This window comes from Girardinichthys multiradiatus, chromosome X (genome assembly GCF_021462225.1).
Source record: "Girardinichthys multiradiatus isolate DD_20200921_A chromosome X, DD_fGirMul_XY1, whole genome shotgun sequence".
In the NCBI taxonomy this organism is placed as follows: Eukaryota; Metazoa; Chordata; class Actinopteri; order Cyprinodontiformes; family Goodeidae; genus Girardinichthys; species Girardinichthys multiradiatus.
This window is the reverse complement of record NC_061817.1, coordinates 12,623,981-12,648,612: the sequence shown is the minus strand read 5'-3', so window position 1 is coordinate 12,648,612 and position 24,632 is coordinate 12,623,981. Positions and strand designations below refer to the sequence as shown.

The following is a 24,632-nucleotide window of genomic DNA, read 5'->3' as shown; positions in this document are numbered from 1 at the left end:
GGTGTGCTCTTGTATTTATTCAATGCTTTGGAGAACCCCGTTTGCACAGCTTTAAGTCATGTGGGGCATGTTCCAACCAGCTTCACACATCTAGAGACTTCTTTGCAACGTAGCCCATTTTCAGTCAGACAGAATGGAGTTTTATATCTAAACAAGCCCACTGTGGCTAAAGCTGGGTGTTTAGGGTTGTTGTCCTGCTGGAAGTTGAATTATCACGCTGTTATCAAGTCTCTAACATGTTTTGTTCTGTAATTGGCTCAATCCATCTCCTCCTTTGACCTGGACCGGCTTCAGGCTTTTAATTCTGTAAAAGTAAAAAAAGAAACACTGTATATAATATGAAGTGAGTTACTTTTTAAAATACTATTCTAATTTATTGAAAATGACAGTACAGGTCCTTCTCAAAATATTAGCATATTGTGATAAAGTTCATTATTTTCCATAATGTCATGATGAAAATTTAACATTCATATATTTTAGATTCATTGCACACTAACTGAAATATTTCAGGTCTTTTATTGTCTTAATACGGATGATTTTGGCATACAGCTCATGAAAACCCAAAATTCCTATCTCACAAAATTAGCATATCATTAAAAGGGTCTCTGAACGAGCTATGAACCTAATCATCTGAATCAACGAGTTAACTCTAAACACCTGCAAAAGATTCCTGAGGCCTTTAAAACTCCCAGCCTGGTTCATCACTCAAAACCCCAATCATGGGTAAGACTTTTTTTTTGGTATTTTCATATTTTGTTTAGCTACAAAGCCGCAGACGGGCCAGTTTATTAAGCTCATGGGTGAGAACCACCACCTTTTTACTGGAGCTAAAAACTCAGCCACCGTGGCTTGGAGGTACAATAACAACATTCTTTGCAGTCAGTTTCTGTCCAGTTTCAATAACTCCTATCTTTCTAACTTTCATAAATATCCATCCAGTGATTAACATACTTCTTTCGGTTTAGGACAATTCTGGAGAAGATGGACCAACAGGGGAAGGTCACCCCCTTTGCAGGACAAAACAATGTGGGACAATTTGAAAAAGAAAAGAATTTAAAGTATGTTCAGAAGTTCTCATGTCACACACAAATAAAAAAATATTTCTAAAAGTCTTGTTGGTTTCTCTGTTTAGTCAACTCTTTTTTTATTCAATCTAACTTTAGGATTGTAAGTATCCAGGGTCAGGAGAGGGAATCAGTGAAAAGCCCACTGCTGCTACTTGGCCCTGGTTTGTCCTTATGGATGAGGTGTTGGGTCAGAGGTCTTCCACAACAGCTCCTGTCCTAAATACCTCCATCCCTGAGGACACTCCAGGGCCAAGCGGAGCGGTGGGCAACCAGATGGAGAAGGAAGACAGTGAGCCAGCAGGAAGGGGTCAGAAAAGAAAGAGGGACAGAGATGATGGAGATGATCAGGGAGGACACGAGGGCACAAAGAATGGACAGACTGTTTTCCAAAGGAAGATTGTGGAGAAGGGCCGATTCCAGACCTTGGGGGACCTGCGGAAGCAGTGGACTGAGTCTGGAGTAGAAACATCCAGAGCCACCGTGCACAGGCGTGTGCAGGAAATGGGCTACAGGTGCCGCATTCCCCAGGTCAAGCCACTTTTGAACCAGAAACAGCGGCAGAAGCGCCTGACCTGAGCTACAGAGAAGCAGCATTGGACTGTTGCTCAGTGGTCCAAAGTACTTTTTTTGGATGAAAGCAAATTCTGCATGTCATTCGGAAATCAAGGTGCCAGAGTCTGGAGGAAGACTGGGGAGAAGGAAATGCCAAAATGCCTGAAGTCCAGTGTCAAGAACCCACAGTCAGTGATGGTCTGGGGTGCCCTGTCAGCTGCTGGTGTTGGTCCACTGTGTTTTATCAAGGGCAGGGTCAATGCAGCTAGCTATCAGGAGATTTTGGAGCACTTCATGCTTCCATCTGCTGAAAAGCTTTATGGAGATGAAGATTTCATTTTTCAGCACGACCTGGCACCTGCTCACAGTGCCAAAACCACTGGTAAATGGTTTACTGACCATGGTATCACTGTGCTCAATTGGCCTGCCAACTCTCCTGAGCTGAACCCCATAGAGAATCTGTGGGATATTGTGAAGAGAACGTTGAGAGACTCAAGACCCAACACTCTGGATGAGCTAAAGGCCGCTATCGAAGCATCCTGGGCCTCCATAAGACCTCAGCAGTGCCACAGGCTGATTGCCTCCATGCTACGCCGCATTGAAGCAGTCATTTCTGCAAAAGGATTCCCGACCAAGTATTGAGTGCATAACTGTACATGATTATTTGAAGGTTGACGTTTTTTGTATTAAAAACACTTTTCTTTTATTGGTCGGATGAAATATGCTAATTTTGTGAGATAGGAATTTTGGGTTTTCATGAGCTGTATGCCAAAATCATCCGTATTAAGACAATAAAAGACCTGAAATATTTCAGTTAGTGTGCAATGAATCTAAAATATATGAATGTTAAATTTTCATCATTACATTATGGAAAATAATGAACTTTATCACAATATGCTAATATTTTGAGAAGGACCTGTATATGCTGATAATACTTATGACAACAAGATTTATCATGTATAAAATGTTAAGATATATTTTTTTTGAATGTTTATAGAAACTGTCCCATGCTTCTAGAGCCCAGAAGGTATTCCTGGCATGGTTATTGAACAGAATACTCCTCTTGTATGAGCGATCTTGGTTCTGTTACTCTTACATTTGTAGCTCTGTCTTCTGGGATCATTTTAATGCTCTTGGGAGCCACCTGCTGGTGTGGGGGCTGGTTTCCCTTAAGCAGCTGCTGGATTTGCTTATGTCTTGGGCCGACTCTGTATGCAGGTAATTATCAGATGGTGCTATTCAAACAATATGGTTTAACATGTCTATTCAGCAAATCGTTTACCTAATTACCTTCTGTGGGCCACAATTACTGCTCTTTATCCGCAGTCTACATGTTTTTGGATCATAATTGGGGCTTTGGATTAACACCGTCCATAGCTATACATATTTAGGCTACATTCAGTTCCAAACCAGAGAAAACATTTGTTCCCGTAAAGATTGATAAAAAGCCAGCGCTGCACTTTAGCGAGAAAGAACTTATGAAACCGCGGTAAACTGCAGCTTTCTGTGGACAAGGATCCCTCGGCTCTCCATGAACTGCCTGGCCGATGTTATGTCACCCTGCTGGGGATGCGGAGGCTGCTGCCGCGGCGGGAGCCAGATGTGAGGACGGTGTTATCGCTTCATATATGTCAAAGATGGAAATGTTACCTTCTACATGAGTCGGTGACTCTCCCGCCACATCTGGGGCTTCAGATATATTGAAATGGCAGCATATTTGTTCTCATCAGGCATTTTAAATCGCGTTGAGGGTGCAGCCTTCTGTAAATCTCCACCACGCAGCCCACTTCCCCCCGGGTTATGAAAACCAATGGAGAGCTGCCTGCATAAAGGGGCGTGATCAGAGAAATAACATAGGAGACACAGGAGCCGAGTCATGTTTCAAATCCACTTAAAGAGACCCGAATACAACGTAATAAACAGGCTGGAATAAAAAAATAACTGCAATTGTTTCCATCAACATTTTAGATACGCCCAATAAAATACTGGAGAAGTCTTTTACATTTTCATGGATTTTTGTCCTGTACTGACTGGCCTTAGGCAAACAGTATGGTGGGTCCAGTTGCTATTCAGTGTCGGGGCAGATTTGCCCTGTAAATGTCACATAATGTTTCCTTGAGTTGTTGAACCATGTTGCCTTGATAAGCTGTTATGATTTGTTGTATGAACCTGTCATCGAGTCCTATACTACGGTGGCCGGGGGGTGCAAAACACTTTTACATTTCAGAAAACAAATTTACATTTCAGAAAACATTTTTACATTTCAGAAAACACTTTTACATTTCAGAAAACATTTTACATTTCAGAAAACAAATTTACATTTCAGAAAACATTTTACATTTCAGAAAACAAATTTACATTTCAGAAAACATTTTACATTTCAGAAAACAAATTTACATTTCATAAAACAAATTTACATTTCAGAAAACAAATTTACATTTCAGAAAACATTTTACATTTCAGAAAACAAATTTACATTTCAGAAAACATTTTTACATTTCAGAAAACATTTTACATTTCAGAAAACAAATTTACATTTCAGAAAATCAACCGGAAAGGGAATGTACCAACGCTGACCCGGAAGTTAGCCTCAGGGGCTGCATCCTTCGAAGGCCGTATTTGTAGACCGATTACGTTACAGCGCGGCGACGAAGGCTGTCCCAATTCATGAATCATGACTCCCTCCAAGACAAATGTGTCCTTATTTTGCCCGATTTGAAGGATGCGTTGTGAGTATCCTTCGCGGCCCATCATTTCCCCTCATTCATTGCGGGTCGAAGTGGATTGGTCAAGCAGGGGAAGCCATGGCGGACCATAGCAACAAAAGCTGTGAGTAAATTGTGGAGAATTACACTTTCTGTGGCACAAATTAACTTCTACAATGTTTTTAGTGCGGGAATATAACTATGTAGACGTGAAATATCTGCTTGATTTATCTAGACATCGCTTAATTTCAAACGTGCTCCGACGGGTTCGGAGTTTTCCGTTCCGGGCGTAGTAACCGGCTCGCCTTGCCAGCCCTACCGGCGGTGAGGTGAGCTAGCTCGGTAGAGATCTGACCGGACTATCGCCACTAAGCTCCCGCTGGCAGTCATCACAGTGAACGTTTAACACAAGTGATTTCTAACAGTTTATGTTATTATTTTAATTGTTACTGAAAATCGATTTAACATTTCAGGTGATATTAAGGTTAACCAGAATAAATGGTCAATTTTATGTAATCCAACTGTATCGCTGGACAGTGTGATTGAGAATAAATAAGCTTTTCAATATTAAATTTTAATGAAGAAATGTGCTATATGTTTTAAAAGTTTATTTATAATTCAGTTAGCATTATAATTTCTGATTCCAGGTAAACCCGACGAGGAATACACCTCCAAATGTAAGTGAATCTCAGTAAAGAAGTTAAAAGTTTGAAAGAGCTTGTTTTAGACATTTGCATAGAAATATTTTAATATTTTCTTCAAATTAAGACAAATGTGAAATTAAAAAAGGCTTTATTTTTGCTCTGATATTAAGCAAGATTTTTTTTTGTTGGTATTTTCATATTTTGTTTAGCTACAAAGCTGCAGATGGGCCAGTTTATTAAGCTCATGGGTGAGAACCACCACCTTTTTACTGGAGCTAAAAACCCAGCCACCATGGCTTGGAGGTACAATAACAACATTCTTTGCAGTCGGTTTCTGTCCAGTTTCAATAACTCCTATCTTTCTAACTTTCATAAATATCCATCCAGTGATTAACATACTTTTTTCGGTTTAGGACAATTCTGGAGAAGATGGACCAACAGGGGAAGGTCACCCCCTTTGCAGGACAAAACAATGTGGGACAATTTGAAAAAAGAAAAGAATTTAAAGTATGTTCAGAAGTTCTCATGTCACACACAAATAAAAAAATATTTCTAAAAGTCTTGTTGGTTTCTCTGTTTAGTCAACTCTTTTTTTTATTCAATCTAACTTTAGGATTGTAAGTATCCAGGGTCAGGAGAGGGAATCAGTGAAAAGCCCACTGCTGCTACTTGGCCCTGGTTTGTCCTTATGGATGAGGTGTTGGGACAGAGGTCTTCCACAACAGCTCCTGTCCTAAATACCTCCATCCCTGAGGACACTCCAGGGCCAAGCGGAGCAGTGGTCAACCAGACGGAGAAGGAAGACAGTGAGCCAGCAGGAAGGGGTCAGAAAAGAAAGAGGGACAGAGATGATGGAGATGATCAGGGAGGACATGAGGGCACAAAGAATGGACAGACTGTTTTCCAAAGAATGGCACCAAAATAAGATGCTACATAAGAAATATTAAGTTTTGTTCAGATTGTTTCTTAAAGTTTTAAGGTGTTCTAATAAATTTCAAAATTGTTTTTGTCACTAATGTTATTTCCATTTGATCTAACAATACATCAACTTCATTTAAAGTTATAAACAGAATTTATTATGAAAAATACAAACAGCACTTTAAACAGAATGGGGGAAGAAAACATTCAAACAGATCAAGATTACAAGACAAAAGGCATAAAATAAAACTATGTACAAGTATTTACAACGGCGACAACAGGATCAACTTGAGTGACTGGTTCCTGGAAAAACCTCTTGAACAGAACAAAGAGGCAGATGTCTTTCTGAACAGAAAGTCTGGCGGTGTGGCTAAATCTCTCACAAGGTCAGAGACTTGGATGGGATGCTGCAACTGAGACCTGTGGTTAGTCTTTCTGGATGGTGAACGAAGCATCACACAGGTGGTCTGCAGATGTTTGTGATGTCTCTCTCCGCTGTCCACGGTATCGTCCATCAAGTGGGTTTAAAGGGCTGGCTGAATTGACGGCTGCTACATCACTAAGAGGTAATCGGAAAAATGCAGAATTAGAAGATGGTTCTCAAAAAATATTACAATTAGTCATACCCCTCAAAAATGAATCACATCTATAATATTATACTTGGCTGGACACAGTAGTCATGTTCTGGTGGTACCTCCTCCAGGGTGGACACCTCAGCTGAAAGCTGGTTCTGCCAGAGAGCAACGCTGACTGCCTCAGTCCAAACCTCACCCTCATCCTCTTCTACAGTCTCCTCTGGGTCATCCTCTGGGGCCATGACATCCCCAGCACCAAGGCAGATGTTGTGGATGATGGTGCATGCTGTTATGACCTGAAAACAATTTAAAAGAGGGTGCATATGTGTGTATGTGTATATATTATGTATAATGTATATATAAAATGGATCTAGGTCAAAACTTACGTGAGGTACAAAGGTGTCGTGCACCTCCAGCGCTTGCAGGGAGATGGCCCTGAATCTGGTTTTCTTCATTCCAAAAACAGGCTCTGTTATAGAGCGTGTTTCTGGAATGATGGCTGTTAAAGCGCTGGGCTCCCACACCATGTCTTGTCCTCTTGTAGGGAGTGATGAGGGGGAGTGGATATTGGAGGCATGGGTACCCTCCATCACCAAGGATAAAATGCCCTGGAGGAGGATAAACTGTACAGTGGGCTGTGGCGAAGCACCCTAGAGTCATGCACTGACCCAGGCCAGCCCACATACGTGTCAATAAAATGGCTCCAATGGTCAGAAACTGCTTGCAGGATTATGGAAGGGAAGAGTTTTCTGGTCCTGTAGCACTGACCATCAGGGCTGCTTGGACACCTGATGCGGATATGGCAGCCGTCAATTGCACCCACAGCTTTAAGAAAAACTCTGTGGCGTGCCAGCCCTGCAAACTCACGGGACACTGCCTTAAGTCCTCAGGGGTCTTTAGACGGTAGATGACCTGGTGACGAATAGCATCTATCTTAAAATTGAAAGTTGTTGTTTATATATATATATTATATATATATATATATATATATATATATATAATATATCTATCTATCTATATATATATATATATATATATATATATATATATATATATATATATATATAGGGGTTAGGGTTAGGCCTTATATATATAGGGCTGGCGAGGCGACCCGGTTACTACGCCGGGAACGGAAAACTCCGAACCCGTCGGAGCACGTTTGAAATTAAGCGATGTCTACATAAATCAAGCAGATATTTCACGTCTACATAGTTATATTCCCGCACTAAAAACATTGTAGAAGTTAATTTGTGCCACAGAAAGTGTAATTTTCCACAATTTACTCACAGCTTTTGTTGCTATGGTCCGCCATGGCTTCCCCTGCTTGACCAATCCACTTCGACCCGCAATGAATGATGGGAAATGATGGGCCGCGAAGGATACTCACGACCCATCCTTCAAATCGGGCAAAATAAGGACACATTTGTCTTGGAGGGAGTCATGATTCATGAATTGGGACAGCCTTCGTCGCCGCGCTGTAACGTAATCGGTCTACAAATACGGCCTTCGAAGGATGCAGCCCTGAGGCTAACTTCCAGGTCAGTGTTGGTACATTCCCTTTCCGGTTGATTTTCTGAAATGTAAATTTGTTTTCTGAAATGTAAAATGTTTTCTGAAATGTAAATTTGTTTTCTGAAATGTAAAAATGTTTTCTGAAATGTAAATTTGTTTTCTGAAATGTAAATTTGTTTTCTGAAATGTAAATTTGTTTTCTGAAATGTAAAAATGTTTTCTGAAATGTAAATTTGTTTTCTGAAATGTAAAATGTTTTCTGAAATGTAAATTTGTTTTCTGAAATGTAAATTTGTTTTCTGAAATGTAAATTTGTTTTCTGAAATGTAAAATGTTTTCTGAAATGTAAATTTGTTTTCTGAAATGTAAATTTGTTTTCTGAAATGTAAATTTGTTTTCTGAAATGTAAATTTGTTTTCTGAAATGTAAAATGTTTTCTGAAATGTAAATTTGTTTTCTGAAATGTAAAATGTTTTCTGAAATGTAAAAGTGTTTTCTGAAATGTAAAAATGTTTTCTGAAATGTAAAATGTTTTCTGAAATGTAAAAGTGTTTTCTGAAATGTAAAAATGTTTTCTGAAATGTAAATTTGTTTTCTGAAATGTAAAAGTGTTTTGCACCCCCCGGCCACCGTAGTATAGGACTCGATGACAGGTTCATACAACAAATCATAACAGCTTATCAAGGCAACATGGTTCAACAACTCAAGGAAACATTATGTGACATTTGCAGGACAAATCTGCCCCGACACTGAATAGCAACTGGACCCACCATACTGTTTGCCTAAGGCCAGTCAGTACAGGACAAAAATCCATGAAAATGTAAAAGACTTCTCCAGTATTTTATTGGGCGTATCTAAAATGTTGATGGAAACAATTGCAGTTATTTTTTTTATTCCAGCCTGTTTATTACGTTGTATTCGGGTCTCTTTAAGTGGATTTGAAACATGACTCGGCTCCTGTGTCTCCTATGTTATTTCTCTGATCACGCCCCTTTATGCAGGCAGCTCTCCATTGGTTTTCATAACCCGGGGGGAAGTGGGCTGCGTGGTGGAGATTTACAGAAGGCTGCACCCTCAACGCGATTTAAAATGCCTGATGAGAACAAATATGCTGCCATTTCAATATATCTGAAGCCCCAGATGTGGCGGGAGAGTCACCGACTCATGTAGAAGGTAACATTTCCATCTTTGACATATATGAAGCGATAACACCGTCCTCACATCTGGCTCCCGCCGCGGCAGCAGCCTCCGCATCCCCAGCAGGGTGACATAACATCGGCCAGGCAGTTCATGGAGAGCCGAGGGATCCTTGTCCACAGAAAGCTGCAGTTTACTGCGGTTTCATAAGTTCTTTCTCGCTAAAGTGCAGCGCTGGCTTTTTATCAATCTTTACGGGAACAAATGTTTTCTCTGGTTTGGAACTGAATGTAGCCTAAATATGTATAGCTATGGACGGTGTTAACCCAAAGCCCCAATTATGATCCAAAAACATGTAGACTGCGGATAAAGAGCAGTAATTGTGGCCCACAGAAGGTAATTAGGTAAACGATTTGCTGAATAGACATGTTAAACCATATTGTTTGAATAGCACCATCTGATAATTACCTGCATACAGAGTCGGCCCAAGACATAAGCAAATCCAGCAGCTGCTTAAGGGAAACCAGCCCCCACACCAGCAGGTGGCTCCCAAGAGCATTAAAATGATCCCAGAAGACAGAGCTACAAATGTAAGAGTAACAGAACCAAGATCGCTCATACAAGAGGAGTATTCTGTTCAATAACCATGCCAGTAATACCTTCTGGGCTCTAGAAGCATGGGACAGTTTCTATAAACATTCAAAAAATATATCTCTTAACATTTTATACATGATAAATCTTGTTGTCATAAGTATTATCAGCATATACTGTCATTTTCAATAAATTAGAATAGTATTTTAAAAAGTAATTCACTTCATATTATATAGAATATTTCCACACAGACTGGTGTTTTCCAGCCTCTATTATTTTCGGCGAATAAAACACAACTTTAAAGGTTAGAATATTACATCCGACCAATAAAGAAACAATGTTAATACAGACATGTGGGGTTAATAAATAAGTATGTTTAATACCTGTTTAAAGGTTGTAATTTTTAAAAGGCAAACGAGTCTCATCGGAACAAATATAATTAACTGAATCTGACATTGTGTACATGGCGTGTAGTTAATGAGGTTCAAGCCATACTGAACAAATTATTATTTTTTTATGTAAAGTTCTATAATAAATGTCATAATGGCACGAAGGAATATATAATCTGAATGACAGATGATCACTTAAAGACTGATTGAAATCCCATATATCTGTGTAGTTCTTTTTCTAGAACAAATATAGAGATGTGTGGGATCAGGGAAATTTGGTGGTAGATTTATGTTCACTGATTTTCTAACGCTCTGACTTGAGAATGCCGATTTTTGTCGATTCAGGTTTCTCCTTTTGATCTATAAATACCAACAACATACTTTCTTTCTACGATCTGTAATAAGCGATGATCTGTCTCAACAATATATTCTTTATGTTAAAAAGAAACATTGCTATTCTTTTGCGAGATCAAATCAAAAGTAAAAAAAAGTTGTTTCCAACTTAATATTTGGGAGCAAAAGGCTTTTTCAAACATTATTCATTCATTTATATTGGGTGCACAGGAGCCTTAATTGATTGACTGAATTATTTTTACTTGAGTTCAAGTGAGTTAGGACCAGAGGTGATGTCATGAAGTAAACAGACCCTTATGTCAAATATAAGATTCCAAGAGACTGCGAAAGCTTCCTAATCCAACATGTTCTGTTCCCATTAGCTTCCTGAGCCTCTGTTTAAAAGGAGAATCTTGAATGAACAGCCAACATACCTCAGCAGAAAATACAGTTTCATCTTTAGAAGCTTCTTAGACATTTTTTGTGCTTCTTCTGGCTTCATTCTTAGTAACAACGTCCATTGATACCACCCCATCAAACATTTTTATTCCAATGCTACTATGCTTCCTATCCCATCAGGTTATGGAGCCAAACCTTCTGTGTTTCATCCTTTTTACCCTGTTTGGCTTTGTGCTAACCTCCTTCGATGAGCACCACTACAATGGTACCAGACACTACAATTACTGTGTGCTTGGAGCTGGACCTGCTGGTCTACAGATGGGGTTCTTCCTCTCCAAAGCAAGAAGGGACTACATCATCTTGGAGAGGAACTCTGGCCCAGGCAGCTTTTTCAACAAGTGAGAAACTTTATGAGAGCTCTGATTTCGAAATTGGCAGTAAAAATGGTACGTGTGTGTCACATTTTAAAGCATTTTTTTCTCTTTCGTTTTCTATGTTTGAAGATATCCCAGGCACAGGAAGCTGATTAGCATTAACAAAATCCACACAGGAAGGTGCAATCGAGAGTTCAACCTGCGGCATGACTGGAACTCTCTGCTGAGCGATAAACCAGACCTGCTGTTCAGGAGGTTGAGCAGCGAGTTTTACCCTCCGGCCGATGCTTTCCCTCTGTACCTTTCCATGTTTGTGAGGGAGCTCGGGTTAAAAGTACATTATGGTGTGGACATCGGACGGATCAGGTCTGTTCAGTCAGCCACAGGAAGGAGCTACGTCCTCACTGATCAACACGCAGCAGACTATACATGCAGGTAATCTAAAAAAAAAATATTGATCTTTTTCCTATTTTGTTACCTTACAGCCACAAGTTTTAATGTATTTTATTGACATAGTGATACTGGGGTTAATTTAGTTCCAAGTAAAAGTCTGAAAAGTGTGGTGTGCATATGTATTCAACCCCCCTGAGTTAATACTCAGTTATTAAATTCAATTCAAAAATACTTTATTAATCCCAAAGGGAAATTAAATGTTGTTGTAGCTCATATCATGTAGGTCTTCTTCAAAGAGCCGTTGTAGATGCTGATGGCTGTGGGCAGGAAGAATCTCTTGTAGCACTCCGTCTTACAGCAGATCTGGAGAAGCCTCTGACCAAAGACACTCTGTTGTTGTAGGACAGTCTCATGAAGAGGATGCTCAGGGTTCTCCATAATGTTCTTCATTTTATTAAGAATCCGTCTTTCCACTCCAACTAAAGCTCCAAGTGTTCCAACTTTGTAAATCTTTAGGCTGAAATCAATTTTCAGGTTTTGTCACAGATTCCGAAATAAATATGTAGGTCTGGACTTTGACTTGACTATCTAATACATGAATGTGCTTTGATCTAAACTATTTCATTACTGCTTTGGCTGTATGCTTAGTAAAATTGTCCTACTGGAAGGTGAGCCTCTATCCCAGTCTGAAGTCTTTTGCAGCCTCTAACAAGTTCTTTTACCCAGGATTGCACCCTATTTAGCCAACTGCAAACAGATCCCAGTCTCTTGCCACATTGCACGCAAGCAAAAATTGTATAGTTTTGGTCTCAACTTACCAGAGCACCTTCTTTTTTATGTTTGCCGAGTCCCCTACACAGGCAGTGACAAACTCTATCCTTGACTTTAACTGTGATTGGCCTGGATTTTATTTAGTAGCATCAGGCTAAAGGGGGGTGTTAGAGCCAATGTTTTGGGTTTGTGTATTAATTTTGTTTGGTGTAATACCTATGGAAATGAACACCACACTTTTTTTGGGAAACAATGTATCTTTTTCCAATTCACGTCAGTATTTTGCACCACTTTGTGTTGGTCTATCATCCATCCTCTGTACCTGCTTCTTCCGTACTAGGTCATGGGGAGCTGGTGCCTCTCTCCAGCGGTCTATGGGCGAGAGGCAGGGTACACCCAGGACAGGCTGACAGTCCATCGCACGGCAACACAGAGACACACAGAACAAACAATCATGCTCACACCTATTCACACCTAAAGGCAATTGAGAGAGACCAATTAACGTTTTTGAACTGTGGGCGGAAGCTGGAGTCCTCGGCACGGGGAGAACATGCACTGAAAAAATTAGGTTTATGTTATTATTACAGAACATGCAGTATTAAACATGCCCATGTTCCATGCAGAAAGACACCGCGCCTGACGTTGAACCCAGGACCTTCTTGCTGCAAGGCAACAGTGATACCAACTGCACCACCGTGCAGCCCTTGGTCTATCATATAAAATCATAATAAAATACATTGAAGTTTGTGGCTGTAACGTGACAAAACGTATACAGGGCATGAATACCTTTGCCAATTTACTGTGGGTTGCAATGCATTGTACTTTTATTTATCTCTACTCCAGCATCCTTCTAGTAGCGACAGGTCTGTGGGTTCCTCAGGAGGTAGAGTTTGCAGGGTCTGACTTGGTTGAGGGCTATGAGTCCATCACCACTAACCCTGATGACTACAAAGGCCAGGCTGTGCTGATCTTAGGGAAAGGAAACTCTGCATTTGAAACCGCCCAGAGCATCTTGGGAAGAGCGAGCCGGGTGCACATGCTCAGCTCCAGCCCTGTTCGGCTGGCCTGGCAGACACATTACGTTGGCGATCTCCGGTAAAGCAAGATGTAAAAACAGGAAATGTTATTCATATAAGTAAGATGAGGAGAAGAAACACTTCTGCTTTGTTTATGTATTCCAGAGCTGTTAACAATGAGCTATTGGACACATACCAGCTGAAATCTCTTGACGGGTTGGTTGAGGCACACCTGGAGGACGTAGTCATCTCCAAACAAGAGAAGAGCAGCAGGAGATCAGGAGTGAAGGATGCAGAGATGAGGGCAAAGCTCTATCTGGGTTTGCAGAAGTACATGCAGAACAGCGATGAGAGGAATGGTTCTATTGCATCCCGAGAGGAGCTTCAAGTTGACCACATCGACAACTTTCCCCTGCGGAAACCTTATGACCGGGTGATCCGATGCCTTGGATTCAGGTTCAACTTCAGTATTTTTGACAGGTACAGATCAAAATAACCAAGCTGCCCGGAGTTCCTGAGAACTTCCTTTGTGTCTTAAAAGCCCAAACAAGCTTGCGTTATTCAAGCATTGTTTATGTAAATCTCCTCAGCTCTGCATGCCCCCCACACAGCGAAAATGCAAAAGGGAGACTACCAGGGGTGACGGCGTGGTATGAGGGAAAGAACACTCCCGGTTTGTTCCTTTTGGGAACCGCCTCTCACTCCAGAGACTATCGAGCCTCTGCTGGAGGCTTCGTCCATGGATTCCGTTATACAGGTAAAACCTCCGGGGAATCTTTGCTCTTTTCAGATGTTTGGGACATTTATTCAGATTTGTAGGAACGAGCAGTGGGTTTAGTAGCACTCAAAAGCCAGGATTTCATGACAACAACAGCAACAATGATGTCCATTTATGTCATTTAAATTTTCAAATAAGCCGCATGAGTTCTCTACTTCAGCTCGAGCCGTACATCGTTTACTCGAATACCGTTACCACGGCAACACATGGCCATCAACCAGACTCGTGACAACACAGCTGATGTCCTGGATCCTGAAGCGGGTCGGAGAGGCCTCTGGACCGTACCAAATGTTTGAGATGCTCGGGGATGTTATACTTCTTCAAGGGTGAGCAGCTGATTTTCTGATATCCTGAGCACTTAGGCACTTTTTCCAGCTTTTCTCTTCACTTCTAAGTATTCGTTATTTACAAAGCAGCCTTTTTGCAGAGATATTTTGAGTGACCTTCAGGGGCAAAGGGACAAAGATCCACAGCACAGGTGGAAAAATCTGTTGACACAACAACTGCTGGGCCAGAATTATTCATAGCCTTGGTAAAGATAAGGAAGCTTGTCAGAGTTGATGGGAAAATGGAGGGAGCTAAATCCAGGGCAATCCTGGAATAAAATACCTATCAGATGCTGCAAAAGACACGAGACTGGAGCGGAGGTTCACCTTCTAGCAGGACAATGACTCTAAACATGCAACCAGAGCTGCAACAGATTGTTTTAGATCAAAGCACATTGATGTTTTGGGATTCTTTGGCAAGACTGGAAAATTGATGTTCCCAGACACTTTCCATTCAATAAGACTGTTTGAGCAATTTTACTGAGAAGAATGGGCAAAAACATGTCTGTAAATGTACAAAGCTTGTACCGATATACCCCAAAACAGTGCCAGCTGTATTTCCAGCTTCTCCATCCTTTTTACAGTTATGGCATTCTTTATGATGGTCTGTCACAAAAAAAGAAAACCAATAAAATACTTAGAAGTTTCTAATCATAAAATGACTTATGTGAAAAAGTTCAAGAGTTATGGATACTTTTGTAAAGCACTGTGTAATGTTTGAACCATTTTGTTTTTCATCCTACAGATGTTCCTGTTTCAGAAGCTTATACTCATTTCTTGCCTAAAGCAGATCTCTTCGCCCACACACAGTACCGCGCCTTGTAACCACGGACACATTAACCTTGAACTTCTGTGCTGATTGTATGTTTGCGTTGTTTCCTTTCGTTTTAGTTCTCACTGTGAGTACATCGAAGAGTTTCTGCTCCAGGCTTTGCCCCAGTTCTCCTCTCTTTCTGGCCATGAGGTGTCCAGTCAAGGGGTGATAGTGGTGGTCATGCAGTATGGGAAGAAGAAGATAGACTATCTTGGGCGTAGCAGGGCAGAAACAGACTGGACTAGAGCTTGGAAATCCAACTTTCTCCACCCTGTTTTATACTACTATGACTCACTCCCTACAGGTATGAATGCTGCCATCATCAAACAGCATTGTAGTTGGGATGGTTTTCAGCGAACTCCGGGAATTTGGGTTTATTTTGTATTTTTTTTAACAGAGCAAGACATGAAGATGCGTCCCCATGGCTGGCCTTTACCAAGGCCAAAGGCGATTCATCACATGGTTGAGGACTTCCTCACAGAATGGGACGGTCCCCTGTCTCACATCCAGCCACTGCGGCGCTTTCTGGAGCACTGTGTCCAGACTGACCTGAGGGCATTCAGTGCAGGTAAGGCAGGACAGTAACTGATCTGTTCCTTAAACAGAGCATATGATCTGTAAAGTCCTACTGACTATTTATAACTCTTTGTAATATAACCAAAATCATCATTATCACAATTTACTTAATTCAAATGTACCAATCACAACATAATGTGGTAGAAGCACTCCAGTGGAAATATGATCTTTAATTTTTAAAACAAAAATTCCCTTAAAATGCAGAATTTTTCAAAATTTGTAAATAAGAATCTGGAAGAAAACAAAAAGCATTAAAAATAGATTATGCACATAATTTAAGGCTCAACTGATGAAAAAAGCAGAGCATGTATTAATGTTTCTTTATGAGCCTGTGTATCTTCAGTTTAATTCTATTTAGTTTATTTATATAGGATTGATTCACAAAAAATGGTGTCTGAAAGCACTTTAGAAGACAGATCCAATTTATAGTCACATGTATTCTCATATTAAATCGAGACACAGACAAAAATTCAAATTCCAATTTGGTTATAGTTAAAATATAATGCGGTTAAATTCTTTTTTTTTTTTCATGCAAAGTATTAAAATGTTTTTCAACTAAGGAAGCTCAGCTGATCAAATCAGTTCATTGACGCTGCAGCAAGCCTTCCTTTTTTTAAGGTTTGGTTTGGTTTTCCTAGTCCATCACACTGGCTTATAGCACATTTTCCTGGTCTTGTGAAAACTTTTTTTTTTACATTTCTAAACCACATCCTCCATAAGCAAAATTCACAGTGGGGGCGTTTTTTTTTTCTTTTCAATTTTCTTTCTCAACTCCTCACAGCTGTGTGTGTTTCCTTCTGCATTTCAGAGACGTGTTTCCACTCAGCCCTCACACACCATAAGCCTCCGCTGTTCTGTCAGCAGGGATATTTGAATCAGCAGGGCGTCCAGCACTACAGTCACCTGAGACGGCGCGTTTACAAGGCTGGACCGGTGCCGGTTGAGCAAGTCACTGCTGGAATGTCAACGGCAGCAAACCCTGCATTTCCAAACTACCTGGCACCACCTGGAGCATCCGTATCTTCTGGACTGAAACTTGACCTCTGATTGTTTTACCCATTAAATGCTGCTTTGGTCTCTCAGAATCGCTACCTTCATCACTCAGAGTCATTCTCTTATATTCTATCCTTATACTAGAGAAATTTATTTTTACCACCATTATCTTGTAAATCTGTCAGATTTCTACTCAAAAAATATCAGCTCAAGACAAATGTAGTTTTCAATCTAACCCCTGATTTATTACATGGTCTTTCTGTTATAAGCTGGAGGTTGCAAGTTATCGTTGATCGCTGAAAATAAGATGTTCCTTGTGAGCTAATTTGTTTTGTTTTTCACAATTTTTTGTCTTTACAATGGTGTATTTTAGTTTTGCATCGCATACTACAATACTGCTGGGTTTGACAAATTATGCTTTATTCATGTTTTACTTGAGGTTTTATATATACAAAGTGGATATATAACATGTCTCATTGCAATGCATATTTAGCATAAACACAAAAGAGCAGATGCCACATTGGCTTTGTTGCCCAGTAGAAACATGTCTACCAATCTGTTAGAGGCAGATTCACCTTAGAAAACCATAGAAGTGTTCTTGGAAACAGGGATTTTGAATAAAAATATTTTAAATTAACTGATTCAAAACAACTGTTTTCATATACGATAATATATGGTCTTCCATGTGCTAGTGGTGTTAATCTGAGACAAAAATGGACAATATCTGCTATCAAACTAAGATAAAACAATCAAGAGGAAACACAACATGCTTGAAATGCATTTAAAACCACCTTTGGAAAAATACTGCGACTTATAATCTTTTTATATTTTATACTAAGAACAACATTGTCACTCACAATATGGCGGAGACATTGGTGTGTGGCTTTTTATCTCTTCGCTGCCACACGCGCAGTAATTATTGGTCGCTGATTGGTCCAACACTGGAACCCTTTGATTGGCTGGTTTGTTTGGTTGATGCTATTGGAGAGTAACAGACAAATATCATGAAGTCTGATTGGTAGTTAGCGCCCTGAAGCTGATCACTGTGCAATAGCTGTCTCTTTTGCTACTTTGACACAATGAAATGTAAATTGTAAAATAGCTGACATCTTGGTGTCGTAAAGGCGAAGGTTTTGTGTTGTTTTAATAGTTCAACTTATCTATGATGGGAGTGCTTTTCTAAGGGAGTTCATTACGCTTCCTGCAATGGCTCCACGTATATCAGTGGCTGCAGCTATATTCCCCTGAGAGTTGTTTCCTCCGAGCGCTGGCAGAACCTGTGAGCATAGACGGTTATAAACTGAGCTATCTATGTAGCAGTAAAACATGGACGGATGGACCTCTGTCGTTATTTCGGAAAATGACCGCTCCATCTCCGAGGGTGAGTACATGCTAGGGCACGGACTTGGAGGTGAGACCCGGAAAGCGGCGGACGGAGAGCCGCGGAATGCGGCAGCGAGGATGGAGGACATGGGCGCAGAAGCAGCAGCATCGGTGGGGTTCGGGATTAGTGGAATAGGGGAAGGAAAAATGGTTTTGGGTCGAGTCGGGTCGAGAGAGGACAAAGAGCACAGGTATCTGCACCTTTTGTGGGAACCGGGGCGAGGTGAGCTCGCTCCGGGTGGTGTGGCGAGCAGGCTGGGGAAGATAGCGGGGAGCAGAGCCAGGAGACACCAGCGAGCCGTGCGGAACCTTGGTCCTATGGGGAAAGACATTTACGGTAAGCGGACAGGTCTCCACTGAGCAATGGACCTGATTTCAACATCGAGGCTAAACGCGGATTACATTTAGACATGGTTAAATGTTATGTCTATACCTAGCCTTAGCTTTAATAAAAAAAAAAAAAAAAAAAAGATTCACAAAATAAAACACATAAATCAGGCAAAAATACCAGACAATACACATCAAAACTAGACAGTTTAATTTGATTCAGGCTGAATATATATAATCCTGTCTTCAGTTGTCATTGTTCAATACTAATGTAGGGGGAAAGCTGGCATTTAAGAGCTAAAATTCAGAGAATAGTGGAAAATATATCCACTAAATATTTGCATATTTGCATTGTACAGGTGAATGAAAGCAACATGCATTTTAATCTAGAGTGGCTGTGCTCTGATAACAAGATAACAAGATCCCTTACTGATATCACTTCTGTCTAGCTCCTCTGCTTTTTTCCATGCCTGTCAGTTTCAGGTGTTCTATGTTGTTATGACAAGTGGTGGTCCCACTTGTATCCCACTAAAACTTATCAGGCCAGAGATGGCATACAGGTCCTTCTCAAAATATTAGCATATTGTGATAAAGTTCATTATTTTCCATAATGTCATGATGAAAATTTAACATTCATATATTTTAGATTCATTGCACACTAACTGAAATATTTCAGGTCTTTTATTGTCTTAATACGGATGATTTTGGCATACAGCTCATGAAAACCCAAAATTCCTATCTCACAAAATTAGCATATCATTAAAAGGGTCTCTAAACGAGCTATGAACCTAATCATCTGAATCAACGAGTTAACTCTAAACACCTGCAAAAGATTCCTGAGGCCTTTAAAACTCCCAGCCTGGTTCATCACTCAAAACCCCAATCATGGGTAAGACTGCCGACCTGACTGCTGTCCAGAAGGCCACTATTGACACCATCAAGCAAGAGGGTAAGACACAGAAAGAGATTTCTGAACGAATAGGCTGTTCCCAGAGTGCTGTATCAAGGCACCTCAGTGGGAAGTCTGTAGGAAGGAAAAAGTGTGGCAGAAAACGCTGCACAACGAGAAGAGGTGACCGGACCCTGAGGAAGATTGTGGAGAAGGGCCGATTCCAGACCTTGGGGGACCTGCGGAAGCAGTGGACTGAGTCTGGAGTAGAAACATCCAGAGCCACCGTGCACAGGCGTGTGCAGGAAATGGGTTACAGGTGCCGCATTCCCCAGGTCAAGCCACTTTTGAACCAGAAACAGCGGCAGAAGCGCCTGACCTGGGCTACAGAGAAGCAGCACTGGACTGTTGCTCAGTGGTCCAAAGTACTTTTTTCGGATGAAAGCAAATTCTGCATGTCATTCGGAAATCAAGGTGCCAGAGTCTGGAGGAAGACTGGGGAGAAGGAAATGCCAAAATGCCTGAAGTCCAGTGTCAAGATATTGTGAAGAGAACGTTGAGGTCAGGCGCTTCTGCCGCTGTTTCTGGTACAAAAGTGGCTTGACCTGGGGAATGCGGCACCTGTAGCCCATTTCCTGCACACGCCTGTGCACGGTGGCTCTGGATGTTTCTACTCCAGACTCAGTCCACTGCTTCCGCAGGTCCCCCAAGGTCTGGAATCGGCCCTTCTCCACAATCTTCCTCAGGGTCCTGTCACCTCTTCTCGTTGTGCAGCGTTTTCTGCCACACTTTTTCCTTCCCACAGACTTCCCACTGAGGTGCCTTGATACAGCACTCTGGGAACAGCCTATTCGTTCAGAAATTTCTTTCTGTGTCTTACCCTCTTGCTTGAGGGTGTCAATAGTGGCCTTCTGGACAGCAGTCAGGTCGGCAGTCTTACCCATGATTGGGGTTTTGAGTGATGAACCAGGCTGGGAGTTTTAAAGGCCTCAGGAATCTTTTGCAGGTGTTTAGAGTTAACTCGTTGATTCAGATGATTAGGTTCATAGCTCGTTTAGAGACCCTTTTAATGATATGCTAATTTTGTGAGATAGGAATTCTGGATTTTCATGAGCTGTATGCCAAAATTATCCGTATTAAGACAATAAAAGACCTGAAATATTTCAGTTAGTGTGCAATGAATCTAAAATATATGAATGTTAAATTTTCATCATGACATTATGGAAAATAATGAACTTTATCACAATATGCTAATATTTTGAGAAGGACCTGTACAGTTGTGGGTGCTGAGAGTTAGGTGCTCAGGCATTTTAGCACTGCTACTACTGACGGCTCTGCTTTGCACAACCAGCGTTCAGCTTGCAGGCAGAAGATAAGGCAATACCTTTCTCTCATAGTTGATTGGAGCGATTAAAAGCATTAAGTATATGACCCTTCTCAGAAAAACGTAGAACTAGCAAGTATTGATCTGATGCTCATTGATCAAGTTGCATGGTTGGATAGATTGATTCCAGTGTTTTTGAGAAAACAAACTGTGTTTAAAAGTGGCCATCGTCAGCGTAAAATAACTCATGGCTCAGTGTTTGTTAGCCGTGTGTACTGTGAAAACAAGTTTCCCCTGTCCAATGGCATTCTTTGTTCGCTAACATCAAAAATGAAAGGAGAGAGCCTATATAATCAAATGGAATAAAGGAACATAATATTAAAAAGGGGCAATAACAAGATACAAAAATAAAATGGAAATTGAAATACCAAAGTTGGTTTTGTTGTCAAATTCTTTTGGTAAATGCTTTTTTTCTGTCGTTCCAATCAGAATTAGACTCTTTAAAACAATCTAATTGTTTTAGAGTCTTGGTATAATGTTAAACTATTTGTTTTTGGTCTAACCAGCCTAAATGTTTAACATTTTTAAATGCATTCAAGGCTTTTTAAAAACACTGAAATAGCCCTTTAATTTAACACTAAGATGAAAAGCCTCAAATTTTGGCCACATGAAGTTCATGAAATCATAATTCCATCTCCATCTTCTTTCCACAGCTGCTAAAAGAATGAGGGAAGCTGCCAACAGCAATGATATAGACACAGGTATGAGTGATGTGGTGATACAGTTTAATTGTTTGGCAGTAGTGTAAAGAAACGATTAAGGGTTTTTCTGTTTTATTTTCCGTCAGTGCGAAAGCTCCTGCAGGATGACATAGACCCCTGTGCTGCAGATGACAAGGGCAGGACAGCTCTTCACTTCTCATCCTGCAATGGCAATGATGGCATCGGTAGGTTGGTGACAGCTGGTGACTGCAGCCCCTTTTAAGTGTGCATCCCCCTTAATAAAGCAGTAATAAGATGTGCAAACACATGGATATTCTTCTCTTGTTTTAGTGCAGCTGTTGTTGAGTTATGGTGCTGACCCCAACCAGAGAGACAGCCTGGGAAATACCCCTCTGCACCTGGGTAAGACAGCCCTCCTCCTGACCTGTAAAAGCTGTAGTTACTGTGGTTGATGATGCCTGAGTACGGTTTTTACTGAGCAGCTCGGCGCTGCCTTTCTTAAAGGTCAACCTACGTACAAAATGCCAAAGCAATGCTTCAGTAATATTGTCTTAAACCGGATGTATTTAGTAGTATTTTTGAAATTTGTTTTACTCATTTCATCCTGTATTTCTCCAGCGGCCTGCACCAACCACGTGCCTGTAATCACCACATTGCTGAGAGGAGGTGAGACATTTGTAGAAGAGTTAAACACTTGAGTTTTACTCAGTTGAACAAAAACTGCAAGCTAATTAGTTTTATAGTTTACCCGAAGAGGTACAATGTTACCTGACTTTTACCTTGTGAGAATTACAGATAGGCCTGGCTGTGCTACTGATGTGAAAACTTAACGGCTACAAAGGGCCATCAGCATTGTTTCTGCTGAACAATTCAGGGTCAGTTTAGAAGCTGGAGGGAAAAGTATTTAATTGATTTAAATATTAATTGTTCTGGACAAGAACAAAAACACAAAATTTGGTATTGAAAAATATTTGTTCTTTCTGACTTTATTACTCCATCCATACATCCATCCATCCTTTAATCCATCCTTTAATCCAACACTTAAAATTATGTTTAAGGTAATACAAAGACTGGAAAGTGTTAGCCTTCTATCTGATTTTACAGTAAATGACATAATCAAAGGTTCAGTGGATTTTCAAAGAAAATTGATCAAGTTCCTTTTAAGTCTAAAACAAAAGCTTTTGTCAATTCTCATCAGGAGCTCGCGTGGATGCCCTTGACCGAGCAGGCCGGACCCCGCTGCATCTAGCCCGCTCCAAACTTAACATTTTGCAGGAAGGAGAATCACGCAGCTTGGAGACCCTCAGAGGAGAAGTCACTCAGGTACATGAGGCCATAGTTGGATTTGTAAATCGCAGTTGAAAGTGTCGTCTATACCGTTGATTAACTTTTACCTGTCATTTTCCCCTGCAGATAATTCAAATGCTCAGAGAGTACCTGAACCTAATGGGCCAAAGTGAAGCGAAAGAGAGACTGGAGCACATTTCAACGCAGCTGCAACACACACGCACCAGAGAGCAGGTGAGAATTAGACAGCCACCAGGTGATTGCATCATGTGTGGGTTTGTTTTTCATTTAATAATAAACTTCTAATAGGTTTGGTTTTTCTTCATCAATCCTTAAATGCTTTTCTGTTTTCTCTCTCAGGTGGATGAGGTGACTGATTTGCTGGCTAGTTTTACATCACTTAGTCTACAGAAACAGAACCTGGATGCTAGGTAGAAGATTAACTGAACACAGAGCTGACCTCCAGCTCCTTTTTAAAACTGCCAAGGCTCTAATTGTCTGTGTACATCCATAAGGGCACAGGTCTAACATCAGATCGGGATTGGCTGTCATTGATTGTTTATTTAAATGACTGCTATAGACAACAGCTCTGCGCCTTTTTGTTTTAACCCAGGCAAGAAAGCTTTAACAACAACGTTTCTCCTGAAGTTTTCTGAATGGGTTTTCTAATAATACTGGGATTGTAAAGTTGTCAACTTGATACGAAACCCATTGATGTTATGGTTAATATGTTCTGACTTTTTTAATTCCAGAAAAAAGTCCTGTTGATAAATCTCAGAAAAACCACAGATGCATCAATCAAAAATTTTTGTGGCTCTGAGATTTTTTTTCAAACTTCTGACCCACTGATTCTAATTTCTTTATAAGTACTATATTTATTATTATTTTTGGATAAATTAAAAATATTAACTCCTCACAACAGTTTTGATATAAGTAAAATTCTCTTTAATACAGCTTAATTCTTTGAGGTCATTATATGACAAATACATCTGTACAAATAAAGCAAACTCCTTTTATAATACTCACTTCTTTTTTTTTTTTTGCATTTGCAGAATGTGGAAGTGCACAATGAAATATATTTTTTGCATTCAATATAAATTGCAACTGTTTCCAAAATAATATTTGAGTGAAAAAAAACCTTTGATTTACTGCCAGATGTGTCAGATTGTTAAATCGTTCCTACATTTATTGTAACTCTGTACTGGAGCCTTAAGAAGTCTTTCTGTGATTGCTCAGTAAGTAGTTCCATTAGAACTAGAGCTAACATCATACTGGGTCTATGTGTGAGAAATGGGAGAGAAAGAGAGAACAGTCAGTGTTACTAAACTCTACAGTTAAGCAGGAAGTCATTATTTAATCAACAAAGACAACCTAATTACAGAGATGACATTTTAAGCTGTTTTCCCCATCCTATACTAGGAATTAGCACAGTTAGCGTTACCAACTTCAGTCTCTGTGTGTATTTCCTAGATAACGTATACCCTAACCTTAAGTAAGAAGACTTCTAACATTTCCAAATCTAGCGTGTTCCATAACAGATAGAATCTAGATTTTAAAAAGAGCAACTTTAAGTCTTCTTCTCTCAAGAACAACTAATACATTAAAGAGGGTCGTCAGCATGACCTGTTAGCGCTTTTGCATGGTCGGTTAACTGATCGGGAAAAAGATACGATTGGTCGGTCATAATTATTGGCTCGGCAAGTGTAAAGTCAGCCAATTCCTGTCACCATTTACTGGTGCATCTCTTAGAAAAAGTCATTCAGAGGATAGGTAAAAAACTGAAAACAGGAGTCCAATGTAACTGAGATAAGGTGGAACCATGGCTTTTGTATAAGAG

General features: G+C 40.4%; 2 protein-coding genes and 1 long non-coding RNA gene across 3 annotated transcripts; 2 read left to right on the top strand and 1 right to left on the bottom strand.

The window, feature by feature from the left end:
• Positions 1 to 4: 4 nt before the first annotated feature.
• LOC124862782 lies at positions 5 to 3,438 on the bottom strand. Its single transcript, XR_007036998.1, has 2 exons — positions 3,270 to 3,438; positions 5 to 304 (listed from the first exon to the last, which is right to left on the bottom strand). It is a non-coding gene; the product is annotated as an uncharacterized LOC124862782 (long non-coding RNA).
• A 5,550-nt stretch (positions 3,439 to 8,988) lies between these two features.
• Positions 8,989 to 17,500, top strand: LOC124862763 (FAD-dependent oxidoreductase domain-containing protein 2-like). The gene is made up of 10 exons (XM_047356875.1): positions 8,989 to 9,146; positions 11,003 to 11,220; positions 11,326 to 11,631; positions 13,204 to 13,455; positions 13,542 to 13,856; positions 13,967 to 14,133; positions 14,315 to 14,480; positions 15,372 to 15,598; positions 15,692 to 15,862; positions 16,679 to 17,500. Exons 2-10 carry the CDS (start codon positions 11,006 to 11,008, stop codon positions 16,915 to 16,917), a joined length of 2,058 nt encoding a protein of 685 aa, XP_047212831.1. The 5' UTR covers positions 8,989 to 9,146; positions 11,003 to 11,005; the 3' UTR covers positions 16,918 to 17,500.
• Positions 17,501 to 17,899: 399 nt separating this feature from the next.
• On the top strand, positions 17,900 to 23,346 carry LOC124862775 (ankyrin repeat domain-containing protein 54-like). The gene is made up of 8 exons (XM_047356896.1): positions 17,900 to 18,583; positions 21,500 to 21,547; positions 21,634 to 21,732; positions 21,839 to 21,910; positions 22,127 to 22,174; positions 22,707 to 22,831; positions 22,922 to 23,029; positions 23,156 to 23,346. The coding sequence occupies exons 1-8, from the start codon at positions 18,190 to 18,192 to the stop codon at positions 23,228 to 23,230; spliced, it is 969 nt and encodes a 322-aa protein (XP_047212852.1). The 5' UTR covers positions 17,900 to 18,189; the 3' UTR covers positions 23,231 to 23,346.
• The last annotated feature ends 1,286 nt before the right edge of the window (positions 23,347 to 24,632 follow it).